At 34.8% G+C, this 14586-nt stretch overlaps 2 protein-coding genes across 5 annotated transcripts in view; one reads left to right on the top strand and one right to left on the bottom strand.

Moving 5' to 3' along the window:
• Positions 1-4315, bottom strand: part of LOC109096836 (solute carrier family 49 member 4-like) — a 33949-nt gene extending 29634 nt beyond the window's left edge. The window contains exons 1-2 of the mRNA XM_042764074.1: positions 3880-4315; positions 1790-1883 (exon numbers count right to left, since the gene is read on the bottom strand). Of these exons, the coding sequence (XP_042620008.1) occupies positions 1790-1883; positions 3880-4174 (389 nt within the window). The 5' untranslated portion in view covers positions 4175-4315. The remainder of the gene's footprint in view (positions 1-1789; positions 1884-3879) is intronic.
• Positions 4316-4365: 50 nt separating this feature from the next.
• Positions 4366-14152, top strand: hspbap1 (hspb associated protein 1). Of its 4 annotated transcripts, XM_042764076.1 has the most exons (9): positions 4366-4502; positions 4858-5021; positions 5140-5154; positions 6157-6341; positions 7320-7456; positions 9204-9375; positions 11975-12058; positions 12404-12514; positions 13597-14152. In XM_042764076.1, the coding sequence occupies exons 2-9, from the start codon at positions 4859-4861 to the stop codon at positions 14098-14100; spliced, it is 1371 nt and encodes a 456-aa protein (XP_042620010.1). In that variant the 5' UTR covers positions 4366-4502; position 4858; the 3' UTR covers positions 14101-14152. The 4 variants fall into 4 exon arrangements, with proteins under 4 accessions (XP_042620010.1, XP_018966044.2, XP_018966045.2 ...); XM_019110499.2 differs by lacking the exon at positions 5140-5154 and having other exon boundaries at positions 4367-4502; positions 4858-5039; XM_019110500.2 differs by lacking the exons at positions 4366-4502; positions 5140-5154 and adding an exon at positions 4511-4549 and having other exon boundaries at positions 4858-5039.
• The last annotated feature ends 434 nt before the right edge of the window (positions 14153-14586 follow it).

Raw genomic sequence — 14586 nt, 5'->3', positions numbered from 1 at the left:
GTGAGTCATGGGGTCTGTGAATAAGTCCTAAGCAATTCACCAGTAACTAATGAACTTTCTAGCACCTGCTCATTTCTATAAAGAATGTGAGATCTTTACATAGAAAGAAGACAGTTGATTGTATAAAGTCTGCTGGTGGTGTAAATGTACTTAAACAATACATCATAAGATGTACTGGGCTTTTAAAATATAGGGTAAAACACACTACATAGAGTTCAGTCACTTTGTATGAATCAATAGACTTGACACATTAAGTGCCCCCCGTGTTGAAATCAGCCATTACATCAACAGTCACTGCAGACAATAGCTGCTTGCAATGTATCTTTGTGCTTGTGGTGTAATATATACATGTATAAAACTATCAACATAACCTCTGCTGTCTCTCAAAAGCCCTAAAAAGCTTTTCCTGTTATATATCAAGCAAATGCACAATTTTAGATTATATAACTGAGAATGTCAATGTGTCACCGTGTGTTCTAGGATTGTGGGAGCTGGGAAACTAAGCGATGTAGCCTTGTTTAATTCAAGTAAATAATAAAAAAAATGAATAAATATAACTAAAACAGAGGGGAAAAGTCTAATTAATGCACAGTTTAAAAACTGCAATGTTTTAGCTCCTAAATGTTAAGTGAAAAAAAAAATTTGTTAATTGTGTTGATGTACAATAACTTTTTAATACAAATGGAAATAACCATATAGATACAGATAAGTATGCCAATCTGCATGAATTATACAGCGCTTACAGAAATTCACAATCAGACCAACGTTCTCTGAATGAACCAACAAATTTCTTCATGCATCAAAAACAGAATACAATTTACGCTCATTGGTGTCTTATATTAGTTTTATATTGTCAACTGACTTCACTAACATAAAAACAATAAAAATAGCCATTCTAATTAAATCTATGTGCAACTTCATTTAGACAACCTTGATGTCCATCGGTGGTGTAGTTAGCTCTTTGTCCAAAATAGAAATATAATAGAAAAGGTTTGTTTCCTTTTCTCACAACTGCAATGAGAAATTTGTTATAGTTATTTCTTTATCTGCTGATGTTAGCCATGTGTGAATGAAAAGTTTAAAGAGATAAGAAGAAGCGAGAGAAAATGGAAAGAGGACAGGGACAGGGACATTCGATTTTACAGGTAAAAGAATCCTAATCTAAAGCAAACAGAGCACAGTCATCCTGTTAAAGTGTTCCAGCACTATGTATTTAAGCAAATGAAAAGGTCACATCTTTAAAGTACAACCCCGCAACAGTACCATGTAACTTTGCCAATGAATAACACACTTTCTCTTATCATATGTTGCAGTGAATTTTAAGTCAGCATAAATATTCTGAAAATAAGTGTTCGACTTCATTTTTCATTAAATTGTATTATTAATATACTGTCCAACCTGCTCTCTATATAGTGGCAGACAACTAGGCTACATCTAATCACACAAATAGAGCTAGATCACAAAAGCCATAACTACAATTCAATTGTGACGTACATCTGAGTGAAATGGATTATATATATATTTATATATATATTTTATTTTAATATGCCTATACACTTTCACTCCAAAGCAACATTTCATACACAGTGCGGCATCATGTCCATCACGTAATAAATGCACTTACAATGTGGAGCAATGTGAGCGCTTTGGAAAGCAATCTCTGATCTTCTCATGACTTATCTCATTGGGAAATTGAGGAATCGCATAATTATGCAAGTGATAAGGAACCAACTTGGGTAAGTGGAGTTTTTGCTGAATAAATGCATCATATTGTGCAACAGAGCCTTACCAGCGTCTGTAGTGCAGGTCTTTGAGGGGAACACTTCGTAACACTGCGCCCAGCAACATGAAGAATGCTGACAGCAGCAGAGACGCTCGCAAACCTTTGGCACAAGACGGAGGAAAGAAGGCATATCACAGAGATGTAATATCTTGTAAGCTTTGATTAAGTGATGAGATTAGTTGTTGATGTAGACCTATCCTCAAGATAGCAGCACACTATGCACGCCTATCATGAAGATATCAGGATTAGGAAATCAGATGGAAATTGTTCATTTTTAACCATCAAAAAGAATTAAACATGATTTATTTATGACAAAACAAATGTGTGCCCAGAAGCCATAATGAAAATCTTTACTCCATGAGCATTTTCCTGGATTCATGCTTAAGAGCAGAAACTTGCGCTTTAATAACGTTTTTGAGTTTAATATAGACACTGCCGTCTGGCCTATGGTTTTTGGCAGACATGTTTTTTACAGCCTGTGGCAATCGCTTTTGTGTTGAGCACAAAAAGGAAGGTCAAATGCTCCCATTCAAGATAAAGAGCAAAAAACATGGTTGGAAGCTTTTTGCTTAAACATTTTCACGAGAGCATGCCCTTTCTTACCAAAGATATCAAATGAAGTGTGTTAATGTGTTAATAAAAAGAACTTGAGCACTGACTAGCTGTATAAGCTAATAGAACAAGCTGTAAAAATGTGGAAACTGAAAACATTTGTTTGATATTTATCAAGTCTTTGAGATGGCCAAAAATGCATGGACGTGAAAAGCATTGGGAAAATGTTAAAAACATTAAGCATTCTGTCCTGTTTGACCAAATGCTCTTTTCCAAATACAAACCATGTGAGTGAAAATTTCATTTCCGAGGCTCAAAACAGATTCCTCACAAGACACTCTCATCTAGGGACAGTTCACGTAACAATCACATTTCTCTCTCACACTCATGTCTCAGAACAACATACCAAGCTTGATTACCCAACTTTATTTTTGGTTTTGGTTGATGAAAAATGTTAGTTTCAGTTAAATATTCAGTGCATCACTAGATCCTAATTTGGGGTGGTTTATTATACAGATACTTTGTGGTCCTTTAGATGGTTCCTGACCATAATTTAAACACGAATAATAGGAATTTAGGTCAGTATTTCCCTTATATCTCTACTGGCAAACAGATCTTTACAGTGGCCGGAAAATGTGAGACTTCCATCAGAATACCTGTACAGATTAATTCTCATGTGAACTTTATAAAATAGTACTGAGATCCTATAAATGTTTTTTCTTAAACTCATCATTAAATTCATTTCCATTTTACCATTACATATGTTTATGTCTGTTTCACATTACATTCAAGGCCTCCAAGGCTGTACTTTACCTCAACTTAGAAACTCATTAAATTGTCATGACAAGTATAAATACAAAACTGGCATCTCCTGACGCCAGGCTTACATAAAGTCACGTGTCATATGATGTTAGGGAACTGGTTTTGTGGCCTAACATGTGATGAACTACCTTTTTATGATTATTTTTTTATTTCACCTAATCTAAGGAGTCCTTCTGTGCAATTTGCTTTTCACCTAACCAACATAAAGCATTGTGTAAAACATAATTATTCCCAAATGTTCTAGTTTTTCCAAAAGTATGTACTTTGAGAAAGTTACACATCCGGCTACACAAATGTAAATCTGTAGTAGATACTCAAAAGGTACTTGGTGCATGAACACTTTTGTCAATAATATATGTTGTCATATAAAAACACAATGGTATAAAAACAGGGCAGTAGTATAGAATTGTGATTATGGGTCAAAGATAAAAACAAATTATAGTTTGGATGTGTCCTTAAAAATGGTTTGAAAGCCCTTTGTTGTAGTGGACAACATGTTTAAAAGAGATATGAACAACATATGATACAGAGCTAAATTGTCTTAATAAAATGAATTTGTGCATACATTACACACTGAAATGATCAAACTGGCTCTGATTATTATGTGTAATTAGTGATATCACACAATCAACAAATCTGTCTAAATATTGGCAGATGTATCTAGTTTAATTTGTATTTACATATATTGTTGCCATGACAAAACTAAAACCAAAACAACTCACCTTTCTTATCCATCAACCACATAAACAACAGCCAGGGCAGGTAACCCACTGGACCCCACATCACCAGCACCGCGATATCTGTCGACGAGAACTCGAACACATGCTTGGCTGAGATCTGGATCGGGCCCCAGGTGTTCCACACAAGTCCTTGCATAAACCCCAACAATGAAAACATGGTGAGAACCACCCATCTTCTCCCATACACCCTGCTGAACCCAGGCTGTGTGTTTATCGCCGGCTGGGAAGGGACCAGCAAAGGTTCCCTTTCTATTTCGGTGCTTTCCACGGCACCCATTGAACAGACGTGGTATCACGTTATAAAATGACTTTATGCTATTCGGCAACGTCTATAACAGAACGCCACATTAAAAACTAGGGCACTCGCTCAATTGTCAGCTGCCCATCTATACAAAAACAACCGATGACACTCCAGCTACGCTCCAAACTTTAATGCGCATGCGCTGCCTACAGACGGAATTGACGTAACGCGTGAAACTGCAAGTCAATGTTCTCCATGCTGGATCAACTACTTCATTAACTTGAAGGAGACTTCAATTCTTCTGTTGAGCCAACATGGCCGTTTTTTCGTTTCCTGGTTGTTGAGGGAGGGGTAAAAAACAGCGGTAAGTCTCACGTGAGTTCTGTTTACTAGCTGGAAAAGAGATTTTAGGTGTGCTTACATGTGTGTAGATTCCAAAATTTTAATATCTGCAGTAAATTTGCACTTTGTTTGTGCAGATGCTTGACTGTGTGTTTTTGAAGTTGTCAGTTATATTGATAGTTGTCACTTAGTAGCTGATTTGACTTTGTGATACACTTTAATGATTTAAATGTATGTTCATCTGAGTGATTTCAAGTAAAACTCCTACAGTTTATCGGAAAGATTACTGTATGGGTTATTCATTTATGTTGTATACGACAAAATCCACTCATCTTAATCATCCTCATCTTATTATTATTATTATTATTTTTATGTAGAATGGCTTCAAAACCCTTCACCCCAGAAGAGGCAAGGAGGATTGTCCAGTTTCTACAGACACCTGCTGTGTTTCTGAACATGACCACAGACTGGCCAGCATTACACTGGACTGTGGAACACCTGTCCGCTTGCCTTACAGAGAGGCTTCGGTTCCGTATTGGGAAAAGGACTGAGAATATGGGTGAGCCACAAATATTAATAGTTATTAACAAGATCATCAGAGTAGAGGAACTCCATTTGCCCAGGACATAATTTTTAAACATAATCTGGACATAGTTTTCAAACTGAAATGATAGGTAGGCATGCTAGAGCAGGTTTGGACAACAATAGCTTACTATGGTTACTTGTGAAGTGACAACACCCATGTAGCATCCTACTTTCTCAAGAGTATTCCTTTGTTTTAATCATCTAAATTAGGCGGAGTAGTTAACTGTCTTGAGAAATCACACTTAATATGATCAAAATGTCCTCTTGTTTAGATCAGAATCCACCTGTGTTCAGCAGTTTTGCACAGTAATTAATACAAAATGCTTGTCTTTCATTTCGTAGAAATTAAAAAAAAATAGTTATGTGTTATGGTGTTATTGATAGGAATAAAGCAAGCGTGGGAAAATTTGCAAGTGTAACTGGAACAAAATGTGAAACATGTTCTGTGGGGGGTGTGAATACTTTCGGAATGTGGTGTACCAAATGGCAGAAGATTTTTAGAATACTTTGAGTAACTTTTCCCCTACAGTGGCGGGGAAGGAAACTTTAATTTGAACTTAACTTGTGACACATTTGCAGGAAATGAAACAGTCTGACACAAATAATTGTGTGAAGTGTGAAGCGGTAATAGTTAGCCTTGCAGAAACCTTTGTCAGCAATTAAGGCTTTACCTCTTCAAGTTCTTTGGCACTTCTGGCAAATAGTTAATGCATACCATTAGAAACAACTGACAGTCCATCACAACTGTTAGACTTTTTACTGAAGTGAAATGTAAATATGGGAAGTCAACATGAAATGTCAAGCAGTGACAGAAGTGTGACAAAACTGTACTTCTAAATTAAAATAATAATAGTTTTAAGTAATAATTAAAAACCCCACTTTGTATGACTTCAGATCAAGTGAACTGATATGGTGCTTTAGTATATATGAAAAATTATCCATTTCCATATGTAAACAGCCTCTTACAAAATACAGTTAATTTGCTTAAAATCATTTTAAATTATCAAAGGATTTTTTTTCTAGTTTCTGCATTTTGAATAAACCCTTTTGGAATATCTAATCATTAATTACTTTTCGCTTTTGTTTCACAGCTCCTCTTTTTGAAACAGAGTGTTCCTACATTGAAGCAACCATTAAAGAGTTTCTGTCCTGGACTGCCAATGAAGATAAATCACTTGTTGGGCCATTTTCTGACTATCACTGCAAAGAATTCTGGGCTTATGCTGATTACAAGTACATTGCCCAGCTTTTTCAGGATAAACCTGCCATGTTTCAGGTAAACCATGCCAATTCCCTTCCATTACTTTAAAGAAATATTTCCTACTTTTATTTTCAAATATTTATTATTAGTATTATTACTATGAATTATGTTGTATTTTAATATATATTCCTTTAATGTATTAAACTCTACATTTTGCCATTGCAAATTCTAGAGTGTTTATGACTGCTAAAATGAGCCCCATTTAATTAAAATAAATGGACAAGACAGTACTCTTTTCATTTTCTCCCGCCATCAATCATACTCTCAGACCTCATCAAGCACCATATTAACCCATTTGGTTTTTTCCGCATGCCAGTTATGCTTGAGAGCGACCAATTTTTCATGAAGCGGCGCTCTACAGCACATGGGACATGTCAATGACATCAGCTTTGATTCAAAAATTCATTAGTATGTATTGCCTTGTCTCCCGAGGAAGCTTACCTTTATTTTATGAGGTCTCTGAAACTGTTTATTAGCCTACAGTTGTTACAACCTCTCATGAAAATGTATCACAGCATTAGGAATAACAGATATGAAGAGCAATTAATCAGTTCTTGCTGTTTTATTATTTAGTAAAACATATCCTATGGCACATCATTGTCATTCTGTGGACATTTACAGATATTTTGTGCCAATTTATTTTGTTTTGTTTTTCCCTGCTAAGGGAATAATAACCTAATGTTCATTTCTAGCTTTTAGATGTTGTAAATCATAATAAATGCTTATGAGGTGCCAATATTCTCCCTGCCAGCTAGGGCATCGAGAGCAGACAAGGGCCTCTCTTAAATGATGAATAGGGTAGTTCGTACGTTGCTGAGGGCTTGATTACATACCATCTCATTTACAGTCCCCTGGACGTGGTAATGGTTTCATTATCTACCTTCAAGGGCAGCATCTCTGAATGGTTCTTGTTTGTTATATTGAAATGAATTGACATCAGTAGGTGATCAAATAGTTTTTGGTTCTTTGTAAACACAAACATTATAACTTCAGGATGTGGTGTGGTCCGACTTTGGCTTTCCTGGACGAGATGGACGAGACAGCACTCTTTGGATTGGGACACAGGGTGCTAACACTCCATGTCACCTTGACTCTTATGGTTGCAATCTTGTTTTCCAGATCCAAGGCAGGTAAGAACCAGGTTTAAACAAGGTTTGCCCAAGTTTTCGGGCAAAAACTCCTACCAAAAGTTATGAACAGGCCAGCGGTATTAGCAAGTATTCAGTTTGGAAACATTATTCCATTTTAGTATAATTTATGTTTTTTATTGTATTTATTAATATTTTTGAATTAGCTTTTATTTTTATATTTTAAGTTTTCAATTGAATTTTAGTTTAGGTTTTAGTAATGTATGTGCTTTTGTCATGTTAAGTTTTATTTGATATTTCTATTTAAATTTTAAAATTTACATTTAGTTTTAATAATTTTATTACTTGGTAATTTACTTAAATTACTTCAACTTAAACAGGCAAGATTTTAAAGGTTTTCATGTAAAATGTATATTTTGTTATTGCATTTATTCATATTTTGAATTGGTTTTTATTTTTACATTTTCAGTTTTCATTTTATTTTCAGTTAAAGCTTTCAACCTTTTTTTCATTGCTTTTGTCATTTTATTCATTTTTTAGATTTCATTTATTTTTATCTCCTTTTAATTTTAGTAATTTTATTACTTAAACAGGTAACATTTCTAAAGTTAACCATTTTATTTTATTTACATTTGATTTTATTTCAGCTTTTTTAATTAACAAAATCAGTTTTTATTTGTTTTTATTTTATTTTATTTGAGTTTATTTTAGTTAAGACATCTCACCACCAATCTATGTTGCGTGAAAGACATAAAGAGAATGTTAGATTTAGGCTTTTTTGTATTTACAGATCCTAGACCTGTCACAGAGACAGGTGTGATTTCTCAAGACGCTTGTTTCAGTGAAATCTGTCATGTAGTGGGTAGTAGATTCAATTGAAGTACTTGACATATGTTAGAAACAATATGCCCTCATAAATTCCCCTGAAAATCCATTTCAGGGGGTGAATGTCACCATTTAATAAACAAGAATCCATAACGCTGCTATTTTATTGTATTTCTGTGCACCAGTATGAACCAGTATTGACTAGATGAAACTAGTTTTTGATGACTGGCTGTCAGTAGACTCCTGAACAAGATAAGCCCCAGGCAAAACTGCCAATTTGGCTGATTCTGTGACCATGGTTTAGAGCAACACCATGTGATTCCTTCAGATATTGACAAGAGCTCTATCTCGTCTTATGTTAGGATTCCTGATCCAATCCTGCAGCTGTTGAAAGAAAGCTATTTTTTCTCTGCATTCAAAAGAGCAAATGAGAAATGGAAAGTGCAGTGATGTGAACAGCTATTAAGATATGTTATTTGCTTTATTGAGAGAAACTAACCTGACAATGAAGAACCTCCTCCTCCATCTTATCTTTCTGTGGAGCTTGTCTTGTCTCTGTAATTGCTTATTGAGACTGCTTGTGTCAAGATAGCCTGCTACAGAAATCACTGTATTGTATGATATCTCCTGCGAGTAAGTTCAGAATACTTTGAGAAATCTGTAAGCATTCCTGTTCATCATCAATGGCAGTTGCTTGGTTGGCGCCTTAAGTAAATACAGAAGCTGCATGCTAAAACTGTTTCATGCGACATTTTTCTTGACTAATTCAGTTAGAACTAATTTCTCTAGTTAGAAGTGAAGTACTGATAGTTCTGACAGTTGTTTGGCTAGCGCAGCAGACAGGGAAAAATATAAATCCATTTCACCTTTTTTATGAGCCCTCCAAAAACTTTGGCATGCTAAAAGTTTCTAACATAATGAAATAGTTGTGATTTATCTATTAATTTGGGCACAAAATCTCTAGGAAACGATGGCATCTCTTTCCTCCCGATGACACACACTGCCTCTACCCAACACGTATACCATACGAGGAGTCCAGCGTGTTCAGCCGGGTTAGTGTGGTCCATCCAGACCTGAAGAAGTTTCCAGCATTCAGAAGAGCTCGAGTCCACACCGTCACTCTGCAGCCTGGTCAGGTACAGTAGGCCAATATGACATTTTCTAATACACTTCCTGTCAAAGGTTTTGGACACACCTACTAATTCGTAGTACATCCTAAGATGAAATCTTAAAAATTACAAAAACACACCAAAAATTTTTTTACAACTTAAAGTAATATTAAAATGGAAACTGAAAATGTAAAAATAAAACTATAATAGTGTATAAAAATGTGGGATTACCTTTTATCCTGACCCATAATTAATTTATAATTTTCTGACAACATAAATCCAACATGGTGACAAAAATTGTGCACTAGTAAGCACTTCTGGAATATTTACCATTATCTTACAACACTGTTTATACAACTCTCAGTTATATTATTTTTGCACGTTCATATGAAACTATTAAAAAAAAGTATGATTGGTGATTTAATCGTGCATGTATCTGATTCAGAAAATCTGTGATTTTCTCTTTTGAATAAAGTACTACATTCACTGAGTGTCCACTCTAAATTACAATTTAAAATTTTTAATTAATTTTAGAATAGTATAAAATAACACACATGGGAAGTATTCGGTGCACCCTAGGATGCTTTTTAAACAGTATTAAAGGAGTTCTGGATATTTCCTTTACTATTTACTCTATTTCATCCATAATAAATATGATGAAAATTAATATTTGAATACATTATTATTACAATTATCATTATTTTAATTATTTTATTATTAATCATATTTAATTATTAAATTAAATAGATTTGTATTCAAATATTTAATTTAAATTATCTAATTTAATCACAGTTTATGTTGTCCACAAAACTCATTTCAAATGTGTAGTCATAAGTTGTTTGCAAGCGAAGAAGGGCTTGTTTGAATCTCAGATATTACATAAATCAGATTTAGTCAAGATTTGTTAATTGTCATTGATGGTACGTTTCCAAAACATTCATTATAACATTCCCTGATTGTCTTTTTGGATCCTGTATCACAACAATCGGTCTCCTATGTTGTGCATTGTAGTGGCTCGTAGTTGAATGAGACAGCAGCAGAATAAAGCTGTGTGTCTTTGGTAGCACATCCCCCTCCTTCAGATTCCAGCAGTGTGTGAAACCTCTCTGATCAAGCTCTTTGAGAGGCGAGATGGTGGCAAGGCAATTAACGGCGGTCCAACACAGTGAGCGTACTCTCTGGGAGCACTCACACTTTTCACAGCATACTAATCAAGACAAGACACACAAACTTCCATTCTCAGAGAGAGCTAACACTGCACCACTGCCTCTCACTGCAAATACAGGGGGGAAAAAATCACCAGAAGAACTTTTGTATTTGCAATGTTCTGGAATGTTAGCGGTAAAAAATGTTTAACCCTCTGATGCTCTGCTCACTACAATCATTCAGGATGTGATTTATATTCAGTGCATATTTACCCCATTCTCCTCCTTAGATTATAGATATGTTACTCCACTCTCATATGATTGCTTTTGAATCACTTTTATGCTTTTCTGAAATCAAAAAGTCTAGTGTGGCCTGGAATATTTCCTTATAGCCCAACTAAACTAAGAGAGAGTAAGAGAACCTTTAAGAACTATACAGGGGCTTAACGGGTTCTTTGTATGGCAGTGGTGCTATAATGATCCTTAACCACCCCAAAGAACTGCTGAAGAACCATTCTTTTGTGTGTGTGTGTGTGTGTGTGTGTGTGTGTGCATATAAAACTATATATTTTCATTAAATGGCATAAAGCTGAAATAAAGTCAAATGAATTATAAAAAAAATATATACAATTAAATGTATGAATAAATTAAATGAAAATTAGAAATGTGACCTTTTTTACAAACTGAAATAAAATAATTTTTATTAAAAAAAAAAAATTTAAAGCTAAATAAATGTTAGAAATTCTTTAAAATATAAAGAAAAACAAATAAAAATGGCAAGCACATAACACAATTACTAAAACTTTAACAAAAATTCAAATGAAAACTGAAATATTCAAATTATTAATAAAAAGGAGTTTCCAAATAATTAAATCTCTCAAATTTTCTCTTTTGAATAAAGTAGTACACTGAGTTTTCATGTCACTGTGTTCCACTAACTCTGACATTTGGCTACATGTTTGTTCACTCCTTTGATTTTATTATAGAGATTTGCTTGGATTTAAAACCACTGTATGTGAAAATCGATTGACCTCATCTAGTCTCATAAATATAGCTAGGATATTTATTTTTTTTAATGTCCCAAATGGTGTGATGTTATATAGAGCACAGCTGCCACCTAGTGGTAAATGGTACACATCTTTCTATACTTGGGTTTAAAACTCTGAATATATACATATATACATATAAATACACACACACTCACCAAGATGCTCTTTGGATCAATCTGATTTAATTCTGGAGGACATGATCATCAGGTTTTACACAGTTTTTGTAGTTGATGCAGCTTGAGTGCTACTGTCAAAACAAAAGATAAACAAACAAAATACTAAGAGCACCTGAAATTCACTCAAATTGTTGTGCTGATACTGTATTTGCTGAAAAAAAAGTAGTAAAATATTGTTCATTTAATATTAATATTACAAGTCTTTGCTTGATGTGCTATTAATATCTTCAGAGTTTTGACTGTTATCTTTCATCAGGTGCTGTTTGTGCCCAGACACTGGTGGCACTATGTGGAGTCAGTGGATCCAGTGACTGTCAGTGTGAACTCCTGGATTGAGATGGTAAGACACTGCTGGATTATTTCTGTTGTGAATCATAGCTTCCTCTCAGTGCATCTTTTGAAATATCATTTTGTTTTGTTCTCAAAAGGAGATGCTGAAATCAATAGGTTGTGTTTCCACCAGCTGTAAAATGCATCTTGTGTAATCAAACAGCTATCTAATAGTATGTCTGTTTACTGTAGATGCTCCCATTTAGCAAACCTGATTTCTCGAACTATCTGGGCAGTTTAAACAACTGTATAAGAATTTGATTAATCAAGATGACTCTATTTGATGTGTACTTCAGTCAGGTGTGGTTTCTTTCTTTCTTTCTTTTTTGACTTTGTATTTATCATTGTGCCGTAGGACATGGATGATGAGGCTAGAGTAGGAGAAGCTCTCACTAAGACCATTGTGTGTGCCCTGAAAAGCACCCCCAGCTTAGACAACAACGACCACTGGCTCAATCCTACTGAGGTATTCTTTCCAGAACATACACACACACCCAGTGCAGAAGGGAAGAGATTTATATGAATTCTCTGTAAAGCCATGAACGTTCTGCATAACCAAGTTTCACACCAAAACTCTAGTTATTGAAAGAATGTTTCTTTAATTTAATAAGATAACATATTACTTTTTGTTCTACAGAGGTTGCCAGTTTATTCAGTTGTCTCTTTTTTCCAACATCAAGATTATAGATTAAAATGTAAATGAATGTACTGTAGTTTTTGTGTGTGTGTGTGTGTGTGTGTGTGTGTGTGTGTGTGTGTGTGTGTGTGTGTGTGTGTGTGTGTGTGTGTGAAACGAATACTTCTACTCAGCAAGGATGAATTAAATCACAGTAAAGATTTGTTACAAAAAAAATCTATTTCAAATTAATGCTATTTATTCCTCAAAGAATTCTGAAAATGTTTTTATCAACTTCCACAAAAATATCAACCACTAGAAAATGTGTCTAAGCACCAAATCAGCATATTAGAATGATTTCTGATACAGTAGATCGTGACACTGAAGACTGGAGAAATGACTGCTGAAATTCAGCCATCACAGGAATAAATTACATCTTAAATATAATATTTCACAATATCACTGTTTTTACTGTATTTTTGATTAAAAGCAAGCAAGCCTTGGTGAACGTAAGAGGCTTCTTCAAAACAATAAAAAGCCTTACAAACCCCAAATTTTGAATGTTAGTGTATGTTTTTGATGAAGTGGTTGCCATTTAACCCCCCCCCCCCCTTCAGGTTTATACAGTAGTTTATGCAGAATTACAAATCAGTTTTAAAATGTATGAATATTCCATGTAGATCTGATCTCAGAAAAAGTGAATAGTCTATAATACTATACAATAGAAACATGTTTATAAACAAGTTTTGATGGAATAATGTTAGACACTTAAAATGTCATGTCTGAAGCCATATGATAGATTTGTATGAGAACTAGGTTGAAAATGGGTTTGGTATGACAAAGGGGACAGAATTTAAATTTTAAATTCTTAATTTTGATTGATATTGCTTAACTGCACAGTTTTGTGTTTCATCTTGATTGTTGTTTCTTAGGATGGAGTTTCTTCACATGATGAAAACATGCAGTATTTGAACCTAGCGGTAAAGGCCTGTATGGACAAGAGTAGAGATGATACTGACGGCATGACCTCACTTGCAGACCAGCCCAGAGCAGAGGTGGGAAAACGTGACTCCAGCGGACTGTTAAAGACTCCAGCATCGCCTACCTTCAGGGTTCCATTTGGACCTCATCTCATTCCTGTTAATTTGGCTCACAAACCCAACTGCACCTGTTCAAAGGACACGTCTTGTTACAGGTACAATGACCTGTCACGATGTCAAAGTACAGCCCAAGATGAAGATGAATCAAGAAGTGTCAATGAACTTCAAAGATGGGGTCAGCATGCACATCAGGAAGCGGAAAGTCCAAGAACTTCAGGAGAAGGTTCTGGTTTGCACATTTCCACCAATGACATGCTCCAGTTCCTGATACACCCTGATGTCATCACTCTAGTTACAAGGCTAATGATGAGCCGACAAAGAGAACTTCACTCTTAATTTGTACCAGATGAACAGTATTTTTCATAAATAAAATGGTGCATACTAATTATTTATTGAATCCATCAGTCTTTTTGTACACATCAGTTAATACTCGTTTTTCAGACCCAAAATAACTGATGTAAAACAAAGAAAATGATTTATCAGCCAAATCGGGCGTATAAATCTAATCCCTCTGGAGAGGAATGTCTGTCATTGTAGTATATATTTTTTTCACAACGCACTTTCTTAATTACCTTCAAATACTTTAAAGCCAAATGTTATTTATTTATTTTTTTTGGTCCAAATTTTTGGGTAAAACAGCAGTTGGTGGATCAAATCGTGCTGCAATCCTATCTGGTGTAATTGCATGCTTTATATTATAATTACATCACATGACCCACACATACACATGACAACAGAGTTCCCAATCCTGTCCAAATCAGGACATGAAATTACAGGGGTCCTAGAATAACTAATTCCATCTGAATAGTGCAAGACTGTTAA

The sequence above is a fragment of the Cyprinus carpio genome, chromosome A9 (genome assembly GCF_018340385.1).
Source record: "Cyprinus carpio isolate SPL01 chromosome A9, ASM1834038v1, whole genome shotgun sequence".
NCBI lineage: Eukaryota > Metazoa > Chordata > Actinopteri > Cypriniformes > Cyprinidae > Cyprinus > Cyprinus carpio.
Note: the sequence above shows the minus strand (reverse complement) of the source record. Positions and strands in the feature narration are given on the sequence as shown.